The sequence below is a fragment of the Schistosoma mansoni genome, chromosome W (assembly GCF_000237925.1).
Source record: "Schistosoma mansoni strain Puerto Rico chromosome W, complete genome".
In the NCBI taxonomy this organism is placed as follows: Eukaryota; Metazoa; Platyhelminthes; class Trematoda; order Strigeidida; family Schistosomatidae; genus Schistosoma; species Schistosoma mansoni.
The window spans coordinates 24,181,210-24,205,417 of NC_031502.1; the positions used below are offsets into that span (position 1 = coordinate 24,181,210).

Consider the following 24,208-nt stretch of genomic DNA (forward strand, 5'->3'; position numbering starts at 1 on the left):
CTGGGTCAGCCAGTATAGGCGATTTGTTGACCGGCTTCAAGAAGAAAGAATTGTTCAGAATATAAGATGTAAATAAATCAAAAAGTAGCTTGTTCTTAGAGAACATTTTTACTGTAGGTTACTTGTCATAGATCGTAGTTTAAACTTAGTGACTAATTTATATGCATTTCGTTTTTAGAAAATACCATATGAGATCGGTATAGTACGTCAGTTCCCTTTCAGTTCGTCCGTACAACGGATGTCTGTGATAACACGTACTTTAAATGAATCTCAATTTCATATATATACAAAGGGCGCTCCAGAGACAATTGAAGTTTTGTGTCGACGTGATACAAGTAAATAACCACTTTGATGTATGAATACAGATTGTGTTATTTTATAATTCTAAGAAATTATATTTCCTTTGTTTTGAAAATATTAAGAGGGAGGTGTACATGAAAAATCTAACTATATAGAAGTAGAGCCAACCGCTTTCGAAAGCGTACATGAGTTACGTGTAAATGTGGAAGTTCTTAGCTTCTACAAATCTTATCACTGGATAACGCATTAAACCGCCAATATATGAAACGTTATTTTCCGAAGTATCATCAGGCTGTATATTTTGTTGCTGATAAACTTCTATTCACTTTACAAGGCACAATACCCGTCTGATTGAAATAGTTGTTTCCATCAGAAGTAAACTAAAGGTTTAAGCCAAACTACATTCCTCTGATAGATTAAGTGATCTCACTTTTTATTAAAACAGTATGTTTTAATGATTATAGCATGAAATTTGAATTATAATTTGATTCTTTCAAAAAAATTCACTTCAGGATACCTAGGTGTTGAAGTCATAAATTTACTACTGTAGTTTTACAGTAGTTTCTAGGTTCGTGTGCTTGCAAATTACTATCGTATACTCATTTAGAGTTTTGACAATTATGGCGTATTTATAGCATTGTTCATCCAAATTTCCGTTTGGCATTTTTTCATTCACTAAAGTAAATCACAATAAACCTCTTGAAAACGTATCTGCTTGTTGTAATATGAGCAATACAGTTAATTTGACTTATTATTTGTTTCGCAGTAGCCCTGTACCTACATATATTAGCAACAAATGGTGATAATTCATGAGTTAAACATACAACATGTAATAATAAATGTATATTAAAAATCGTGTAATATAATTTGTTATAATGAGTGTTGTTTAATAAAATTTTTTGTTGTAGTACCTACTAATTTCCACTCGAATTTGTTGGAATTCACTCGAGAAGGTTTTCGCGTTCTGGCATTGGCTTGGCGACCCATCAAGGCATCATATTTACGTATTATGCGCATATCGCGTGACCGAGTTGAACATAATCTTTTGTTTCTGGGACTACTGGTGATGGAGAATCGACTGAAACCTGAGTCTGGTCCGGTTATTAAAACTCTACGCCAAGCGAATATACGACCGGTTATGGTAACAGGTGATTTCATTATTATTTGCTCCCAAGCATCATTTTAGTAGAATACCTGATAAGATTTTGACTACATATAAGCGAGACACTAACAGCCCACCTTACTATAGAAAACGAAAACAGTGTGGTGGAATAGATAGGGAGAGGTCGTACAGCCAATAGATAAATCAACAAGATATGCAGTCCAATAACGAAAACAACCGAGGTCGGTTACGTTTAGTTAAGAAGATGCACCTTGCTTTTGTGAGATATATAGTTGAATGCCATGAGGAAATCAGTACTAGCCTCTATTCCGAGCCATATATGACTGCCTTGGATCAGTGAGTTTTATACCAATACAGATAACGCTTTTTGAACTTTCTTTGCTTTTTATTCATCCCGTACAAAAGTCTGTGAATTATAGACGGTATTGAGGCTTCTGTAATGATATTCGTAAAATAGACCCAAGTTACTGAAGCGGTCAACTCGAGAAGATAATACCAAATAAATTACAATCATTAGGCCTGAATAAATTACCAAAAGTAATCATCACTTGTATGTATTTACCACCGGAAGTAAGCGGATAATCGGAGATAATGATGACTGCGGAAAATCGCCAAATGTCGTCAACTGGAAAAGCCTAAGCTGAACAAAAATAGAGTAGAAACCTTTTACTGCAAAACCAGTGTCAGAACGTTACTAAAAACGGTCCTATTGAGACGACATATAGAAAAACTGTTGCAGTGCTAAATGCTTCAAACTGAAGCAGGCGATCGTCTTAAGGGTTTTCAACTTATCTTTTCGGACTATTCATCTTCACTGACCTGGTATAAGTGGTGAACGTTCTTCTTCACTTCTTCTCTAGTAGACATAGCCAGTCGTGTAAGATTATTTATGGAGGAATGCTAAATTCTAATCTCGTTTGTTCGTACTACTCGACATGAGAACAAGTGGATTCGTGAAGAATCTTATTATTTAAAGAATGCATGTGTGTCCAACTGATATTGGCTGGTGAATGATTGAAATAGAATAAACCTAAACAATTATTTTGCCCTATTTTAGAATTAATCAGTATCCGGGATCATTGTGGTGAACACGACATCATTAGGTCTCTAAATGTAATGGTAAATGCTTGAAACTTAACTACTTTGACCTATAAATTCTTGTACAAAAGTAGTTCAAGAGATATTGGTTAATAAGGCTCTTTCTTTTTATTTTAATATGCTCTGAATTACCTTCATGCAAACGTACCTGTACCGTATGTATGACAACAATAATCTAAAGAACCATCAGTTCATAATTTCCTTCTTAACTCATTTTGAACATCAGTCTATTTTTCTAGATCATTATGGGGTAGGAGTGTTGATATAATAGTATGAATAGATCTGAAATTATAAGTAAATCGACATTAATTGTCTTATAAAACTGGACAGTAATAGTGATGCAGATCAAATAAATAAATAAGTTATCAGAATGATAGAAGCATTTAGTCATGTCTTGTTGATTCCATCATCATAGCATGATAACTTAAGATTGAAGCATTTCCGACTAATATATTTATAATAGTACAAGCGAGGCTTAACATTTTCAAGGTGGAAGTGAATAGTTCATAAGTTGGTTTTTAGCGTTATTTGTATATAATTTCGGCTCACACACTTAACACTGTTGTCTGCCTTAAAAAACTAAAGCGACAATTACTTTAAAATAATTTCACAAATTCCTTCCCCTGAAATTTTTACTATTTCAACCATAACTTACTTTCCTGCGCCTGTTAACCTTGTGGATGAGCATAGGCCGTATTCACCATCGAACTTGGTCCTGGGCATTTCTTTCCATTTGTTTCAAGTTGCTATTCTTCCTTTTCATGTCTGCTTCCGATTTCCAGTGCATTGTATTCTTCGGTCTTCTTTTCCGTTTCCCTTCAGGATTCCAAGTAAGCGCTTGCCTCGTGATGCAGTTTGATGATTTCCCCAATGTATGTCCTATTCACCTCCAACGTCTTTTCCTAATTTTCTCTTCAGTTGGAATGTGGTTAGTTCACTCTCACAATAGGCTGTTACTGATTGTATCTGTCCAACAAACATCGAGTATCTTGAGTAGACAATCGTTTATAAATACTTGTACTTTTTCGATAACGATTGTTGTAGTAGTTCTCCAAGTTTCAGCTTCATACAGTCAAAGTACAAACCGGTTTCGCTACCCGAGTAGTCGTAAGTGTAAGAAGTTGAGGTTTTCTGACAGTCTGTTTCCGATTACTTTAATGAATTGATAGTTGCTTTTTGGGATAAAATCGACAAAAGTACTCATGTATCTTTTATGGATATTTGTCACAATACCAAGCTTTTACAGTCTGTCGATATAAACTTATTTTAATAACAAATATTTAGTATTAATTTCTATTAGTCCTGTCAAATATTATTTTCAGGTGATCATATGCTTACCTCTCTTTCTGTGGCACGAGACTGCGAAATGATTGATGAACTAGATCGAGTTGTTATTGTGACAGCTCGTCCGCCACCTTGTCCTGGTAATGATTTTGCCTCAGAGGTGTTAAATGAAAATCAACCAATCCCTGTACCAAATACTGGATTTTCTACTGAAACAAATCCAAGCAAAATTCAGGATCCTATCAATGCAGGAGATAATAAAAATTTCTCAGATGATCTAATCAATTCCCTTGTTCAGTTTCATTATGCAGAAGACCTACACAGACCGGTTACTGAAGTCGCGACAACTAACATTCAACTGAAGCGAAATCTAACCAAGACTGACAACAGAGAGACATCGAAACCGTCATTTTTCAAGCGAATGGAAACAAGATTTGGTTTTGGTCGATTACAAAGTTCATCAAAAGTCTTAACTGCGTACGTAAATGTTTTAATTCTGTTTTGACCATTCAAACTTGTATATGTCAGTAGTGTTGAATTAAGTAAATCATCGTTGGTATTATTAGTCCCCTAAATATAGTTATTCTGCTTTCACAGTCTTTTATCCCTGGTAAATGGAGACTTAATCTGCCAAATGCTTTTGGGGAAACATTATTCTTATTTAACTGATCAAATTAGGTATAAAATAAGTAATTCACTTAAGATGACGTTCGTTACTGTTATATATTGTGGAACTAGATTTCCATTTTATTTATTATCCACACTATGTTTACGTTTATATTTTGCATATGGAATACTGGTATCTGGAGTTTCATCTTAGCAGTGCCTATCCACTACTCAGGAATCTCGTATTACGATAAAACAGCTATCCAGTTCTTTCAATTTTTGAATGACCGTTTATTTGAAGTCAGTGTCTATTGTGAAACTTTAAATTCAACCATCTTTACAACACCCTGCTTTAAGAAAATATTGGTAACTGTTGTGAAGTACTGGTAGTTTTTGACGATGCTCTACAGTGTAATGTCACATGTTATGATATGTGTTTATGTTTGAACTAAGTTTACTTCAAGTTAATTTTGACTTTCAGAAAATTTGAAATATCTCACTATTAGTGCTACAACAAAAAGTATGTATTAAAGGAATGATTAACTGACAAGTTATTTATGCCTAACATCAGTTATCTTCCTAGCAATACGTATTAGGTAGTGAAGAAGACTGATACTTGACGAATAGAATTCTGAATTTAGAAATAACAAAATTAAATTATGACAGGATATGAATGAAACTGTAGACGAACAACATACTTTTTTTAGATACGAAGTAGATTCGAGATGTGAACCACCAATATTTTTCTTGAGATTACAGTTTACTAGGTTTTTTTAAATGACCATTCATAAAATAGTTTCTTTCTAATAGGAAAACCATATTATGCTATTTTTATACTTATAATGATACTGACAGTTTTCCAGGTACTCCCTATAAATCAGCTTGTATTAAATTAGTTCACTTCATTTCATTAACATGATGTTCAACAAAATTAGAATTTTGTAGAAAAATCTGTGGTTAAATGCGATCCATAAATTTGACCATTCTTTTGATATTTATACTTTTCATAAACTAAACAACAGGCTTTGAACATGATAAGGTTTTTCTAACTGGACCTTGTTTGAATTTGACAAAATCAAGTACACAGTTGTATGATTTCACATAATTTTGTTTATATGAATCGTAATTATCTCTAGTTTAGAATATGTAACGTACATGAAACGAGTGAAGTGAACAGTTATTAACTCAATTTTGATTGTTCGGTTTGTCCACATTTCGTCGCTATTCGTCTTAACAAAAATATTTGAATTGGTGCTTCACAATTTAAATATAAATATGATTATGTCAACCATTTTCTAGCTAATTTTAAAATCTATATATTTAAACTGAATTATCTCATAATTATGTCTTGACGACCGTATTTTATTTTAAAACATTTAATTGAGCCTTGATAACTTCTGTTTTAAATAGTTACACAAGAATCGGGAATACTGCAAGCACTAGCAGTATCAATGATGAAAGACAGTGCAAAATAGAATAGTTCTATGAATAGGAAAAAGTCTTGACTAGAACTCAAAAGTACTCGACTGTTAAATAACGTTGTGTTGATGAGATGCGTTGAGTAACAAAACACTGACTAAATTAATACACTAATTATTAACATATAGAGTGAACAAAACGATGGGAATCATTTAATAACTCATCATAATGAATTCGCATTGAGTGTTGAGCTGTTCATAATCAGCAGAATGAAAAATGGTAAACATGCTTACATTGTTGTCATCAAACTGCAACCATGTCACTAAAGTCTCTAAATTCGTAGAGATTTTGATTGTAATTACTACGTTTGATAACACACTTCTGACAAAGATTTAATGACCTGATTATCTGATGACAAACTTCAGTTTGTTCATCATGTGGGTTTTCACCCAACCACCAGTTTAAACATCATCATTAAACATTACTGGTACATCTCTATAGTACTTCGATGGCATTTAGATTCATATGTATACAGCCTTCCGTGTTATGTTGTACTAGCTGTAACCTCGGAGAAGTAATGTGAAATATAGTGAATTAGTTTGTTGTATAATTCTTTATAAATGGATGGTAAGTCATCTTGCTGTAGCTGCAGATGGTATAATCGACTTTTTGTGTTATAAAATGTTCCATATCTAACTTTTGTCCCTAGGACCCTATCTAAAACATTGTAGTTAAATAATTTCTATTTATAAATGCCATTTTGATTAGTTTTCATTAAGATGAATAAATTTGGATTCCTCACATTTTAAATCGGATTGTATACAACTAGTTTACAAGTTCTCTCAATGAAGCGACGCAACAAAGTTCATGCAACCACGTATTTAGCGTCACTGTATTTGTTAAACGTAACCGTACTTTTATAATGTACGTATAAGTTACCGTCTTCAACGTCTGAATACATACGTCTGATCTTTGAAGTTAGACTTATATGTAAACCATTCATCACGGCTTCTGAGTTGTAGTCATCAAATGGTTTCACTGATATTTTTTCTCGTTCTTGCAAAACCATCACATTCAACTGTCAAACCACCAGGGTTAAATATCTCCCATTTAAATTGAAGATTTTCATAGTATAAGGATCTTGTCTATTACGGTTGCGATTCTCCACAAGTTGAAAAACCCACTCACAGCAGTAGCATGATAATTTACTTTATTTAATTACAGCTGTATTTTAATTTTATTATCGTTTGTTCTAAAATTTCACATTCTCAGACAGTTGTCAGAAATGTTTCTAGTTCAATGGTTTCTAAACGTCAGTAAACGCGATAGAAATTAATTGCATTTTCAACTACTCAAATTCATAGCTTTTCGTTGTTAGGCAGGTTTTAATAACTTAGTATTTAGATGATGGAAAACTGAAATCAACATTATCACAAAAGTTTACTTAGTCCTAGCTCAATACTGTGACCTTTTTTTGTCTATCTCTATTTTATTTTGTAATGAAGCCTGTATTTTTCATGGAATTTCCGCGTCGTAACAATATTTTCTGTTTTCATATATCTACGGTGGTAAATTTTAAATATTTTCTCTATGTTGTATTTCATTTATAGTTTACCTACGCTAGTCAATAGTGCAATATACCACGCGGATTCTGAAAAAGTAGACAATCATACCGATTATGAAAAATGTTTGTTTGATAAATTAGACAAACACTTAGATAAGTCAGATACTTTTAAGTACAAGGATTCTATTGAAAACCGTTATTCACTCTCCATTCGAATGATCGATAGACCTGATTTCCATCTGGCAATTTCAGGGAAAACATGGTCTGTTATTCAGGAGCACTATCCTTGGCTAATACCTAAAGTGAGCTCTCTTTGAGAAATAATTAATATTATGTATCACTGTCTTTTTCGCTCCAATTGTTGAGCGTCTGGTTTTAGTTTTCCGCATTTGCCTACACATCTCATTTTGAAAGTTCAAAATAACTTTTGTTGACAAAAATTACTAGTCTATTAACTAGCTGTACTCTAACAGTTCCAGTAACTGAGGTATGACCGTTTACTTGTAAGTTTAGCATTGATTGTTGTTTTATGTGATATTCTACATAAATGACGAAACAAATAGCTCTTTGAAATGTCTATTGTGTTCATTTAAACTTATGTAGTCTTGATACCATTCTTCCGATCACCAAAACTGAAACTTAGGGCATTAAGTCAAATGGAGAATATTTGCTTGTCATTCAAACTGAAATTATGTTTATTTCTCCGATTGATATAAAATACTAGTATTGTTGTTTAATTTTAGTTGGTTGTGAAAGGTACAGTGTTTGCTCGCTTCTCTCCAGAACAAAAAGCACAAGTGATTGAAGCTCTCCAGTCAGTTGGTTACTTTGTTTCTATGTGTGGAGATGGTGCTAATGATTGTGGAGCTTTAAAAGTAGCTCATGCTGGGATTTCCTTAAGTGAAGCAGAAGCAAGTATTGCTAGTCCTTTTACATCAAAGAAACAGAATATAAGCTGTGTACCCATGCTTATAAGAGAGGGCCGTTGCGCTCTTGTAACAAGTTTTGGAACGTTCAAATTTATGGCCGGTTACTCACTTATTCAATCATTTTCCACAATTATACTTTTTGTGGTAAGTTTAGGTACAATTAAAACAATATATTTCTCCCCCTTATTTGTTTAAGTTAGTCCATTTTTGTACTACATATGTACTCAAATAGATAAATTCATTTGCACAACTATAGTGAAGCGACGTTGAATTTCTGTTTCTCGTCTTTTAGAACTAATAAGATGTTTCATAGTAGGTTGATATTTTTTCTTTTTTTTTACAGTTCAGAAATGTAATATTTGAAACAGTGTTTAAAGTTTTTAAATGCTAAGTTTTCACCTTCAATTACATCAACATCCTGATCTAGTGTTATATCGTACTTACTTGTACAGAGAATGATTAAAAACATCCTCTTTTCAGCTGAATGAGGGTGTACTTAAGTCCATGCAATTGTTCCAGTTTAGATATGATAAAATATACTGAAGTACAGCTTTGACGTCTGTTTTTGTCTGATTGTTCCGTTTTTATTTCAGATCGGAAGCAATTTGTCCGAGTGGGAATTCCTGTACTGTGATTTTGTCATAATAACAACGTTAAGCTTAACATGTGAGTTGATATTCATTAAACTTAGTGTGCTGTAGAAGTTCTTTTTCATTTTACATATCTTCTTGAAACCTTCTCAGTGGGCCTAATTATTTTGTGTTCATTATTCTGGGGTGGTAATTATGCTAAATTCTCTTTGACTCACGACTCGAATCCAAATATCAACAGTTAAAGTGTGATACTTGATTTTAAAAAGTTTCTAAAATTATTGGTGTGACTAAACTCATCAATTATGTCAATTCAAAAAATTCTAGAATACAAATCATCCTTACATCTAAATTAACATAGTAAAACACTAAAACTTTCTATATTCAAAATATTCAACTTAGTATATCTTCAGAGGAAAATCAAGATATTTCATTTTTGTTCTCGATATCGTTATCCATTTTCGGAAATTATAATGTGTGTGCTTCTAGTTAATGCTACCCTGTGAACCCTTTCAATTTATTTGTTCGTGTTATGGGAGACACTCTTAGACGACATCAAACATGCAAATAAACACTCAGCTGATGCGAAATATTAAGGCGGTATTGTGAAAAGAAGTAAACATACCAATCTTATCAAAATTTCTCAGGTCGATTTAAGTCCATAAGTACATTTGATGAGTTGTTTAATCATTGTTATGGACACTCTCAGTTTAAAGGTTTGTTTTATTCCCAAATACTGGAGTTTGATTCAGCTTCGTTCAGCAAGTACATTTTGTCTTTCCAAATTAAAAGTATGTTTTCAATAATTATTCATAAAAATTAAGTGCTTCAGAACGAAATACAAAGTTTACATCAAGAATAGTTGAAAGGTATCGTCATTTTAATTTTTTTCAGTATAGCCTTATAATTTGTTGTTAGTAATGTTAATAAATTCATAACCAAACCTTTATATTCACACTGTTCTTTATTTTAGTTTGGAATCTTAGCTCCACTAAGATTGGGAATGTTTGTTTGTTTGTTTGTAAATATGCGCATATACTTTATTTTGTGATATGAGGAACCTAACTTTCAAGATGATAAAAGATTGTTTTGTGAGTTTTGTTGTTGTCCCAACTTATTAGTTAGTAAATAATCACAATATCATTGAGAAGGACCTCAGTGTAAAATAATGCAAAAATGTTACAACATACACTGAAACCCTAATATCACATGTCGAAAGCGAAGTTTGGGGACTTTTTAGACGAACATCTACATTCATTATAGCTGTTAGACAGTACATCCATTTTAAAAAAGTTCGGATATTGTCCCAATATAATTTGTAATAATGAGGCATATCATTCATTTAAATTACGGTTTCAATTCTCTCCATAATTAATCAATGACCTAGATGGTGTTAAATTTCTTCCGGATATTAATGGCTTTATCATCGATCTATTAACTTTGCATAAACCTATTATTAAATGTTTCAGGCACTAGACCTATGTAATTTAGTTATTCAATCTAATTTAGTCTTAACAATTGCAATATTAGTTTCAGTGATGTTTACAAAAAATTACACAACAGACTGTTTTTTTAATGTTTTCTAAGTTCTGGTTGGATAACAAAACCAAGCTTTTTGGATGAACTCCTCAATCATTTTGTCAAATAAATATATCTGATTGCGATAAGTTAATTCTTTTCAATTGACTGACACATTCAAATTATGCAGAAATTTTGGATGAGTTTCAGACTGATCATTTTTGTTGTGTTGAACAAAGTACAGAAAATGTGATCACAAACGAATAGAACGACAAAGGAGCGATCTTTTCTACAGTTCTATCAATAATTGACAATAAATCACCCGATGTTCTACAACCAGTTTATTTATTCTTCACATGAATCTCAAGTTGTCGTTAGCAAAACCTTTGTTGTTCCAGTATTCAATTGTGCATCATTTTGACTGAAATTACTAATTTTGAATACAGGATTTCCACTTTTACGTTCTAAGGAATTCTTACTACACTAAATTTGGAAGGCATTCTCTCACATTCTGGCCTTGATGATATTCGTCCTCAAGTGAAAGATCCTGACAGCAAAAAGTTGGTAATAACCAATGTGTTCGCTAACAATGTAATCGTTTTCTATATATACATATATTTTATGTATATAAAGTCAAATGACGAACATTTTGTGTTTGCTTATATAAGTAATTTCTTATTCCCCACTGTGGTTTGAGTAGATGAGTAGGACTATTGTCTCTTAGGTTAAATTCCAGCTCAAGTTCTAGTAGCAATCACGATTCCAAACAACAAGTAGTAGTTAACTGTGTTTTCATAGACTAACTGAAAAGAGTCCCTAAGGTGACCACAAAATGTCGTTTTATTTTCTGACTAGTTCAGCTTTTAAAAAACCGACTTAATTTACTGACCTACATACTCACTACAGCCGCGTACCCCTCCTGGGGCACAGGACGCCAACCAGAGATATCCGAATAACTTGGTTCTTCTTTCCAGTTGTTGTTAATTGTCATTCGTCGTTTTGGTGTCTACTTCCAACTACTAACACCATGGATTCTTTGGTCTGCCGCTTTTTCTTTTAGCCTTGAGGATTCCAAAATAGGTCTTTCCTTGTGATTCAGTCTGATGATTTTCATAAAGTATGTCTTAATCATCTACAGTGTCTTTTACTAATTCGCTTCTCAACTGGCAGATGGATTGTTCTCTCCCAGAGTAGGGTATTACTGATCGTCTGTTTCCGATAGATCTAGAGTATCTCGCGTGAATAGCTGATATGCACACCTATATCTTTTCAGTGATGATGGTGATAGCCCCTTGCTTTTTGACGTTATCATCAAGAATTCTGACGTTTGAGTTGGCTGACAGTACTTCAGAGTTGATGATATTCTTCAGTTGCCGGAATTTCGCGTTTGCTTTACGTAAAGGCTTCTACCTCTTCCAGAGCTTTACTACCAGTTCTGATTTGGTTAGTGCTTCCTGTTTTGTACTTCAGGGTGTTTCTTTTCCCCTCGTAAATGTTAAAGCCTCTTTCTTCAAAAGGTGCTGCCACATTAGTTGCCTTCGTCTGAATTCGTTAGTTTGTATGCAATAACAGGTCTAATTCATCTTCAAAGCTCAAATCAACCAAGGTATCCACTGTATTCCATGTTTTTTATGAGCTATAGTGGTCTTCACAATCCAATAAACAACTTGGAGGAAGAGAAAAGTCAGTCTTTTCTGACACCTGACACCCTTGGAACGCACCCGTGGTGTACCCTTCATGAACGACTTTGAAATTCAGTATGTCTTATAGGTCCGGTATGTCAATGACGAATTAATTATGAGCCCCAAGGTTGATCCCCTGACTAGAAAGAATTTCGATTATATGGTTTGCACCATGAAAGCTTAGTTGTAAAAAGAAAGTATGTTTATATTTCCCAGAAAAACCTACTTTTATACTTTCATTACAAAGTAATCTACACATTGAATGCTTTAATTTTTTCTATTTTACGTTAATGATCTTCACTAGTTGGATATACACATGCTTATCCACATCTTTCTGCTGAACCACCTACAATGAGACTTCTGAGCATGGTAACAATGATTTCATTATTTGGTCAGGTGATAATTGGTTTTATTATCCAGGCAACTGCATTCATATTGATTCGCTTTCAATCTTGGTATGCAATTTCGTTGAATTTTCTTTCTAACTGCGCGTTGTTAGCTAATTTCATTCATTACTGTTGTTTCGTTAGTTGCTTGCATTTTCATATTTTACATAAGTTGTACCGCTAGAAGAAGAAAATGTAAAAGCGAGTTAATTGTTAATGTTGTAATACAAGTCCGATACCTTGCTTATAAATATTCGTACTGTGAGAAACATTTTGTACTTTTTTATCCCAGCTATATTGAAGAACTAAATAAAAATTCAAGTTGACTTTTACACATTTTGATGTATTTGTAAACAGATATTGAATCAATGTAAGATGGTTGTATGCAGTAGACAAAGTACTTCAGATATAGGTTTGGTATCGCTTAGCACTAGCTAGTGAGATTCCTAAACCACGAAAAGCACTCTTTTGTGAACATGACTGTATGACTAGGCAACAAGATTAAAGTTATTTGGAAACTTGTAACTTGTCTTACAAACTGAACTGAAAGCAAAGTTTAACGTTTGATTGAAGTTGTTTTATGCATACCTGTTACCTTTATGTGTTATGCTTTTTCCTGATATTTATGATATGATATGTAAACCAATTAAGGAAAATGTTTTTGAATTGCTTTGACTGTAGTGAATTATTGGTCAATTTATTTTTCCCAGACGTAAACCTTCGATCATTTACTTTTAAATTTTTGTTTGATCTGTTCATAACATTGAAGAAGTGTACCATCCCGTGATCATACTTTTAATAGGTATATGCCGTTATATTCGTATTCCAATACAGCTGAATATCAAAACTACGAAAATGCGGCTGTATTTATGGTTTCCACGTATCAATATATAATTTTGGCCATTGCCTTTTCAAAAGGAGCACCATATCGTAAATCAATCTTAACTAATTGTAAGTCATTGTTTGTGTTTACATAAATATTTATTAATGACTGGGGAATTTACTGGGCATACCAATGTAGTAGTGAGATTTTAACCTATAATTTAACATATAATCATCCTTTTGTGATGATAATGTTAAAACTTGTTTGATGTTCTCTACTTAGTGGATCTAATTAGCATATAATTTTTTGGTTTTATCTTCGATTCGGCGTTTTTTATCTCTAGGTTATTATGCAGAGATGTTGCTACACTGATTGGTTAAGGTAGAAATTATTTCGTCAAATGAATTCGGAAAACCCGTATGATTTGAATTAATGCATTTTCAAGCTATTTCCATCCCACAACGTTTCTTAGAATTATTTTAATAGGAACTTGGTAGTTTTTTCGTTATTTTAACGTTTACTAATAAAATTGCATCTGTAACTCGGACTAGTGAATTGTATAAAATATTCATTTCATTACTACGTCAATAGTTTGAAAACACTTCGATGAATATAAACTGGCTGCTTCCTACTAATCGGAATGTTATTTCAACTTCGAACTATGGTTATATAATCCGTGTTTTACTATAGTATCCACTTTTGAGTGATTTCACTACTTACTTCACACATATGTTCTTCATTTGTCTCTAAACAATTATAAAGATTAGTAATACACTAATCTTTTGTTTCTCTTATGCTCTTTTTCAATAGATGCATTTGTGCTGAATATTTTGGTGTGTTTTGTATTCAGTCTTTACTTGACAACTTATCCAGTTAATTGGATACTTGAACGTTTACAAGTAAGTTTACGGAAGACTAGCGCTTCACCTGAAGTGGTATACAAGTTTATATGATGTTAATTGTTTTCAATACAGGTCATAATTTCTTATTTGAGTCAATCATAATCAGCATAATGCCTGGGACAATAAAACTTAACGAATATCGACACAGAATGCAGATTCTCACTCTCGCTCATCTGATAGCCAGAATATAACACAACACAGTGAACAGACAACGTTGAATCATACCATATATAGTTGATTATTGACTACACATCAACACAACTAAGAAATTACAATATAGCCTAAGTGATTGCTCCGTAATTAAGCAACGGTAATTTAACAAACGTACAACACATAACAACGGTTTAAGCATCACGCCAAAGCTTGCAATCAAGCGAATACCAAAATACATTAGTTTATGTATTTAAGAGTCATGTGATAAAAATATAAACAGTAACTTCAGGTAGGATTGTTCAAAAAGTTCAACTTTTCTTGATGTTTATTCCGTTACAACGATAATGTAGTATCAATGGTAATGAGTAGAACTAAGTATTGAGAATGTGGTTCTGAAAGATTGGGTGAGAATGTATATTTAAAGTAATATTGAGATTCAGAACCTAGAGACTTTGGATTGATTGGACCTTTTCCAGTGTTACTGATTATGAACCATTTTATCCAACACCTCTTACCATTACCGCCAAAACTGCAAACAACGCTCATTGACAGTCAATAATTTCTTTTTCTGATACCTTATCTAGGTTTGTTAGCCTGTAGCTTTCTTCCGGTTCACTCCTACTGTAGATAACATTGTACGTCGAGGTAGTTTATGGCTGTTCGTATGTGATATATATCCCAGTCACCTCAATCGATGAAGATTCACAATTTCATCGACCTATTTGTATCTTTATCTTTTACTGTATGCCCAACCTTGTTATTACTCACACGATCGTTTTATTAAAACGCGACACTTCAACAAAGACAATCAAAATTAAAAGTCTGTAGCCTACTCATGTCTTCTACTTTTATAGGCCATGTTTCACAGCCATAGTGTAATTTAGAAAAGACTGCTACTCCGTATATTCGCCCTGTGGTTAGCAGATGAAAATCTCATCTATATTACAAGTGACACGTATTGAAAACGTCATGCGAGCTATCTGAATACGTGGTGAGATACCTTCAGACACCAAACCACCAGAGCTAATGAGATTTGCAAGATAACTAAGGTGATCAACTTCGTCATCTACCTTAATTCGCATGACCAAGAAAGGGATTGACTTGAGGCAATCATGGAACGGAATTTTCATTTATAAACGCTTGAAACGCGTTCTAAGCCTGTTTGTATTGTTATTTAGTTTGTTTTGTAGATTTTGTATTATGTCTTGGTCACAATGAATAAAAAATTTTCATCTCAGTATTTCATGTCAGTTAGTGAGTTTCCAAGAAGGACATCAATCCCCAAAAATGTAGGTAAAGTAAGTGTCATTTCTAAGGGGAGATTTTGACGATTAAAACCACTTGAGGTTTCCAGGTCTGATGACGCTTTACCGTGGGCTCTAATTCAATCAATTGTGCACGAATAGAGAGCCTTCACAAGGTTTGTGTACTACTCTGGTTTAATTTTTAATAACAAGCACTGATACCAATACATTCGGTTATTGTACTCGAATTTCACCTTAAAGTTAAGAAATATAATTAAATTCGGTATTTTTCTTTTACTTACCGTGATGATTTATCTATATTTAACCGATACATTGATTATTTGGTCTGAAACTAGTCTAATTTTACTAAGTTTGCCGTTCACAGGCTGCAAATAAAAACCGAGTGATTATATAAGCTAATAATTTAGAAACCATGTTAGTCAACCTGATTCCTCTGAAGCTTGCACAAAAGGATTTCAGTCCCTTCTTATCTGAGATCGAAACTGGTTACGTGGTATTAAATCCAGCTCCAATTCTTTGGCTAGTATATCAGTCAACTTCAGTACTAAAACTAATTATAAGCGTGCTTATGAACTTCTGGAGTTGACTTATCAGTTCCTGCTGGTCTCTCCTACTCCAAGTCAGTTGTGGTTTTTGAAATCCCACTAAGATATGGGGGATTTCTATTAAATTCTCATTTACGTTATTTACGCAAAGTATATAACTGAAGGATGTCTGGAGGCCATTTGGACTGTTCCTAAAAACCTTTTACTAATCTTTCTGACCTTTTGAGCTTTCAGTTGATCTTAGTTTTGTCTTTTTCGATATATTTTAACTGATAACTAGCTTTTCTTACCCATTCCCTCGTTGACTTGGGTCAGTTGTCTACAAGTTCTCAACTTCGCTGCTCTTCCCTTTTATCTTTTTTTCTTTGCTCAAAATCACAAACAATATTCCTCTTGGTGACCTGGAAGTATGTTCACAGATCCCACAAGACAAAGTGATGAAGTAGATCCCATTTTTCATGAGCAGATCATGATGTGTATGGTCCGTACATTTCAGACATTACTGACAATGATGGAAATCCGTAGTGCTAGGTAGAGGTATAGGCTTATAAATCATCAGTTGCGCATCACTATCTGCTTTGAATTTCAATACGATTTCTTAATCAGTGACAAGCACCGTTTTTAAATAAGGTTTTGTTTTTCATAGGTGAATTTCATATTGTTGTAATTTATGAGTAAATGATTATTCTCCCTTATGAATGTTGATATTTATGCACAACTGGTATTCACTCACCAATAAAATTCATCTTTTATTGTAAATGAAAGAATACTTTATGCGTAAAATATGTTAAGTTTTACTGTTCGTATTTATTTCACTAAAGAATATCACTCTGAAATCTTAAACATTGTTTGAGTGAGCTTTGCCTTTAAGTCACTACTAAATTGTATTTAACAGTAAAAAATGAAACACTCTTCTCATCTTGCTGAACTGTTGTGTTTTCAGTGTTCGTATATTTTATTGATAGCCGTTGTTCCCACTAGTATTCGTACTCAGCAACCATAGCTCTGAGCACTCGATCATTAATCTCTAAGATGATGAGTCACAATAAGTACGTCATGTTCAGTATACATCATTAGTCATTCTATTTCGTAAAACCATGCTGTTCAGCATATGTTAGGACATACGTCATATGACTAAGAATTCCTATGATGTATACATTTTTAATCTTTTCAACTAATTCTTTTTGCCTAAAAAGAGGAAATTGTTATACCAGTCTCCATTTTAAAATATCGCGTTCAGTTCGTGAAAACTTTTGTTATCTACAGTTCTGCTTCCCTATTGAAATGTTTGTTAAATATCACCAATTCGAAAAGGTGATCACCGTTAATGGTATACTTTGTGAATTCTCAAATCGTGTCTAAACCTTATATCTTCTATATTTTCGTTTTGCCAACAATCGCAAAATTCCTTAATGATAATGAAAGTAGAATTTCGTAATAATTAATTCATAGAAAATGTGATCTAGCACAATCATCACCAGTTGGTGAAACGTCTTTTTAACAAAATCACCTCATTTATATTACTTAAAAACCATAGTTTAAAGAACTTTAATGTTTATTTCTTGTTCTATGTATATATTAGAACGTTTATGTTATTTATAACATGATTTACTACATTTGTTCAAAATGAAAACTGTCATTGTGATTACTTTGAATTGACATAATGAGTGAAAGCTGCATAAATTTATTTATTTATTCACTAGATAGCGAACAAAATGTTGGTGAATTCGGTTTTTGAAAATTTTTATCTTGAACCAGTGAATATTTAAATTGTCATGAAGAATTCCATTTTAAGTAGCTTCATCTGTTTTTCAGAAGAAAGTATTTTTGGGCTAATAAAATTAAGCCAATACCATTTGTTCGTGTTCAAAAATAGTAATGTTAGCTGCGTAAAGTAACCCTTTGAAATGATTCTAACGCAGTTAAACATGTAATTTTGTCTTGCCAACAAAGACGTTTGAAGTTATCTAAAGTTCCACTTTGTAACGTGCATAAGCCTTTGTCAATGTAATTATATATATATATATATATCTTGATACGTGAATTTCTGAAAAGTAATAGATAAAAATTCTGATTGTTTATCACTCGGTACAAAAACTTTCCTGTTCACGTGGCTTAAGGCTCAAACTTCACTGTAACACTATAACAATAAGATTTCATTAATACGTCGTTTTGTATTCGATTTTCGACCGAACAGGCTTTTTCCAAACCATTTGCAGTAAACAGTTTTGATCCACTAGTGTGTTTCTGATATAAACGAATGCTGTTCAAATGTTATCATGGTTGTATAACCTTTTTTATTTAAATCAATCTTAATGAAATATGTTTTGTAATGAGTTTTGCTAATATATTGGTTTTGAAGAGTTTAGTTTCTCGTCTTTTTATTCAATTCGGATTTTGTTGTGGAGCGATTGACATTATGCCGATAGCCACATAGTCAATGGTACTTCTGTAATTATCCTATTCTCTAAAATGATTTATTCTTTGTAAAATTTGATGAGAACCTATTAAACAACAAGATTAAGATAGTCAGTCACCATATTGTCAGCTAAAATGAAAATAGTTTATAAAATATGAGGATATTTTCAGAGTTGCATATAATGAAATTATTTTTATCGATTATAGTTAGTTCGGATTCCTTCTGTTTGGTTCATACTCATTTTACACTCTATGGTTTTGGCGAATTTTATGGCTAGTTATATTGTCGAATCAATTGTTGATGGAGTCTCTTTTCGACGTCGTATACGTCGTATTCGTCGAGCACTATTTCCAAGGTTAGTGACACCATCCGTTTTTAAAATAATAGTGATAAATGCGTTAACAAGAAGTAAGGGTATTTCATACTTGTTAATTAATTTTTCTTTTTAAAAGACGCCTCATATGAAGTCAAAAAGTATGAACAGTCTTCGCATGATGTACATGAGTTATCGTTTCGGGATTTATAGCTGTCTTCTATGAAACGTGTTATTTTTTCTGAAAAACCAATAAATAGCGATATAGGATATTTTTGATTTCACTTATCGGAGAATCTTCTCATAGTTCCTGATGTTTCTATTGTTGCCCAGTGGTTACTGTGGCGGAACACTTTTGTTCGAATCGAAAATGCTACAAAATAACTTAACTCATATTATACAGGTTTATGGCTCATACGATCAACACTACAAAAGCTGACTGATAGATCAGAATCTAGTTTATAAATCCAGCATTTTTGCGTAAACATTTATGCACTGCAAAAGTGCGTAGATGACTTATTTTAATAGTCAAATGAAACGAATTAAATCAAGAAACGCTCAAACTACTGAGGTCAAATTAAATAAAATCCTACTATAAATGCTAATTTCTCAGCCTCAAATGAATGTAAAACGTTTTCAATCTTTGAATCAGTTGTCATTTTGTCAATAAAACTTCAAAATTTCTATCCCTCATTCGATTTCTGTTAAGAAGTTGCTTAGATGCATGAAATACTCTCCTTTAAAGTGTTTTATACTTCATTTTGAACAAATAATAAATCTCTAAAACCAATTGATTTTCGATAGGATGAATATAATGTGACATTGACTGGATTCAATTTTATGGTTACATGTTAGCCGTCTTGTTCAATCACTGAAAGCATCCAAAAGACTATTTACAAAGGTTTTATTTCGGGAAACATTCGAAATGTTGAAACCTGTAGAAATAATAACACTGAAGCTCGATCTTCTGAGAAATCGGATACTATACATTCTCAAGGCGTCAAACAGAAAAATTTTTAGACACAGTGTAAAGGATTCCCTGAAATTCGTCGATTATCTGAAAAATTTGTTGATCAAAATAACTTGTCTGTATTCATATATATATATATATATATATATATATATATATATATATATATATAATAGTGTACAGCCATGATGAAAAACTAACTGGGCAGAAATTTTTCCTCTTTTTCCGTTTATGTTTAAAAACGGGAATTCCTAAATAATTTCTATAATTTTCACTTAACGTGTAAAATGTTTTTAAAATATCTAACTAATTAACTCGATATTACTTTTATGGTCTGATGAAGACGTGTAGAACGTAAAGCTTATGAACGAATTCGAGAAGAAATTGACAGGTCAGCTGGCGTTTGGCCTCCTCTATTAAGATCTGCCAGTCTACAAGCGTTACCACGGGATCTGTTCACAGATGAAAATTTAGACGTGACTACTCGTCCTAGAAGTAGACGGCTCTCTTCTGCAGTATCGAATGACACGGATGTAGAGGTTGCTTCTGTTCAAAGTGAAATAACTGATAGACGACAGCTTCCCTTTAGCAGTACAGACGGTGATATCGGTCTGCATAAAGTTGTCGGTAAACACTTTACTAATCAAATGAGCGTTAATGAAAATCAAAATCCAACTTTTACTCTTGGTGGTTCTTTAAAGAAGCGAAATCTTTCAGTGGTAAGGAATCGCTTTGGTTATTGCTTCATAACTATTGTGATATTTACTATACATGGTATGCAACATGATATAGATACAATTATTTGAGTAGGTTATTTACCACATTGAGAAAATAAATAATTGGTCAAGAAAGGTTTACTGGATTTTCAAAAAAAACCCGCGTAGTTTAACTACTGGACTTATTTCCTACATAATTCCTTCAGGATGATTGGTCGCTGCTGATAGGTAGGACGGTCAACTAACTTGATAAATTGCGGTATTGCTTATTTCCCTGAAACGAAAATGTATTTGTTGAAGAAAGTTGTATTGACTAGGTCAAAGGATATTTTGCTTTAACCTAATAACGAACATTTTTTATATATGAATAGGAATTTTTGAAAATAAAGTGAACAATATTTTACCCCTTATTGCTATACCTTCATCAAAGCGTTTGTTCTGAATGTAGTGGGGTGTAGGTTACTTATATCCACATAAGTAGTATATGGTGATATATATGTATTTCAATAGGAGATTGATAAGGAAAGAACCGAAACGAGACGCAATTGGTATGAAAATGCATGAACCATGAAATCAGAGAAGATGGACTGATATTTGCAGAAGGAACAGTCAAGATTAAGACAATTGAAAGTTATTTTTCAAATTAGCTGTTTACTCTATGGTTGTCAGATTTTAGTGAGATTGTCTGTAATTCTAATTTCTAATGCGTTCGATTGTCCCCACTCGTCTTCTTGTTCACTACAGTTTGAGATACAAAATGTCTTGAAAGTGTTAAATCATATTTGGGTTTCTGTTCGTTCGTTTCACAAATCTTTTCCGATCTTTCTTCCGTTATCTGGTTTATACCAAAAACTCTGAATAAATTGAACCTTTTATGTTGCGACTGAATTTCTGTTTGTTATTGAATCTATTTTACCAAATTTTAGATTATTTAATCCGTACTTTGGTAGCTCCAAATTTGCTAACAGCATGATAAGCATCTTCAACTCTAGATGATAATGTTGACAAACTTTCTTTTTGAGATCTGTCAATATCTTATCGCCCTTATTTTACATACTTCTTACATGAATACTGTTCTCATGGTGTGAAGTTATTACACATCAAAGAGTTTCTTGCCAACTACTTACAACTAATTAACATCAAAACAGTGCGACTGATTTCAACTCATTTAGACGATCTCTACGTTTCTTATTGATAAATAGAACTCCATCAGTACTAAGGACTCGATAAACATGAATTGGTTACTACTGATTGGTCGATCCGTGTAAAAGTAGTCGTTTTTATCAAAAATCTACCTGAAAGCAGTTAAGGTTAATTACACATTAGTTTAGGTAAACAACCTTGTTTTTATGTGAGCTGATAATAACTCTAAAACCAAGTTGTTTGTTTGTGACTAAGTTGTTTATTTAACAGAATGACAGGTTCATTTATTACTCTTTTGAAGTTATTGAAAGTATAGTCTATAACCAAAAGCAGTTGGTGGTTAGTGGTACCAGTTATTGTAAGCAAGAGTGTAGTTCGAGTCATAAGACCATATGGAATCTATTAGTAAGCATATGTCTGAACTTGTTGAGCTATGGTTGTTATGTTACTCTTAGTTGTTTCACCCATTATACTAGATTTTGCCTCACATTTAAGTTTTTGTTCCAACTGTTATCTTCGTTTCTATCGTTTGTTTTCCTTTTCTATAATGTTGTTTAATCCGAAAACAAAAAGTAATATCTTACTTTTGCTATTTTTATATCATTAGCTGTTCAAAGATCATGATTTTGACTTTTTAGTTAGTTTACTATCAAAATTAAAATCCTGATTCATCTACTTTCGACTTATATTAGGACACATTACAGCATCACACTGTTTATGATCCAGATGTATTTGATCATTCCTCAGTGTCAAGTACACCTTCAGATTTGGAGTTTCCTGTTATCGAGAAAATGAGTTCACATTTGAGAAATGGGTATGGAGAAAATCGTGAATAAGAAAACTGTCGGTGGATTACATATTCCTTGAATCATAGAAGTTGAAGTGCTTTCCTGCAACAATTCGCTTCACTTTTTTCAAAGTCAAGTTATATTTGCACTGCTCATAACCTTTTATTTTTCTACAAGGTTAGCATAATTGCTTATGATATATTTAAATGCCAAGATTGTGTACTTTTTATACAATGTTCGGTGTAATATTGGATTTTTAATATACTGAATAACGTAACCTCTTGTCACCTGCACATATTTTGATTTATTTGCTCTCTTTAAATGCCAAAATGTATACTTCGATGCTATTTTTGGAGAATCCTAGATAGTGTTGGCAAATGATATTTGTTATGAATTTTACATGATATTTGGTAAATTAACAACGATGTTTACTATTTCCGAAATCAATTTATTACTTTGCTACCTAAAAATGCTAGCCTAACCTAACTTGCTATTTGTATTACAACGAATATTTTGTAGAATTTCTTAACAAAGATTCTTTAAAGGTGAACAGTTTATTTGTGTTTTTATGACAACTTGTTCCAATACACTATTCACTTATTGATAATATTTTGGCACAATAGAGTTACAACTTGCTGGTCTGCCAGCCTATAAGAGGTGTAGCACATTTTTGCTTCTTTTAACTCGTCTAAAGTGGAGTAATTAGCTTTCATTGTCAAATATTCGATGCAACATAGAAGCTTATTTCTTTGTTGTGAAGTAATGCAATGGTAGGTGTATACTGAAATAATATATACATGTAAACATTTATATCTATTTTAAGTTAGTCAGAAATGCTTATTTTCGGTTTGTTAAGGTTCTATGTCATGGATGATCAACTGGAAATAATCTGCAAAGAGTTTATGGATTTGTTAAGTCTCGTGTATTTCATACACAAATTTTCATCTAATAAATTTAAAAAATCACCTTTTTCAAAGGAAAGTGTATGCACCTGGGGTTAGATTTGGCTTACTTATGTGCTCATAGAAGTGACATTGCATTGATGACTTCTTCACAATGTGATAGAGATTAGGAAGGCCTATAACTGAGCACACGACAGGTAATCTGAAATAAGTCTGTTTGTTAACAGTTCCCATCGTTGTTTAGATTAATAAAACTGACATTTTGACGTTCTATAATCCACTGAAAACTTTTATAATACAGCATGTATGATCTGAATTTCAAGTCACTAGTTGATTGCGAGTGAATGATAAAGATGTTTTAAGATTGTACTGAGCTATAAAACCTAACTGAAAACCTTCGACGCTGACCTAACTGTATCAGAGAAAGTCGGTTATTTTTTCGAATTGCCTCTTTTGCTCTTCTAACAACTGAAATTGTTTGAAATGGGAAAGCATGACTTGACTTTTAATCAGTATTGATTCAAACATCATCTGGCCATCAAGATATGGATAAACGAAAGGAGAAAACAGATTTATTTGATGAAGTGTAATAAGTACAACTAATCTTGATATGAATTTCTTCATCAATCCTCATCCGAGATTCTACACTAGTGTAATTGGAAATCGGAACTTTACGAATCGTCTCAGAGCAAATGAACACTTTATCAGTGAGCCATCATTCACAGGCCATGCAGTGCTTCCAGGTTTTCCATGATGGTCTAGTTTCAATT

General features: G+C 32.7%; 1 protein-coding gene across 1 annotated transcript; it reads left to right on the forward strand.

The window, feature by feature from the left end:
* Window positions 1–238: 238 nt before the first annotated feature.
* On the forward strand, window positions 239–23,139 carry Smp_172750 (putative cation transporting ATPase; the record flags this gene model as incomplete). Its single annotated transcript, XM_018789060.1, has 12 exons — window positions 239–335; window positions 1,209–1,448; window positions 3,844–4,282; window positions 7,441–7,696; window positions 8,138–8,467; window positions 8,917–8,989; window positions 12,418–12,568; window positions 13,302–13,450; window positions 14,133–14,221; window positions 18,813–18,961; window positions 20,233–20,608; window positions 22,441–23,139. The coding sequence occupies 12 exons, from the start codon at window positions 239–241 to the stop codon at window positions 22,582–22,584; spliced, it is 2,493 nt and encodes an 830-aa protein (XP_018654541.1). The 3' UTR covers window positions 22,585–23,139.
* Between the last annotated feature and the right edge of the window lie 1,069 nt (window positions 23,140–24,208).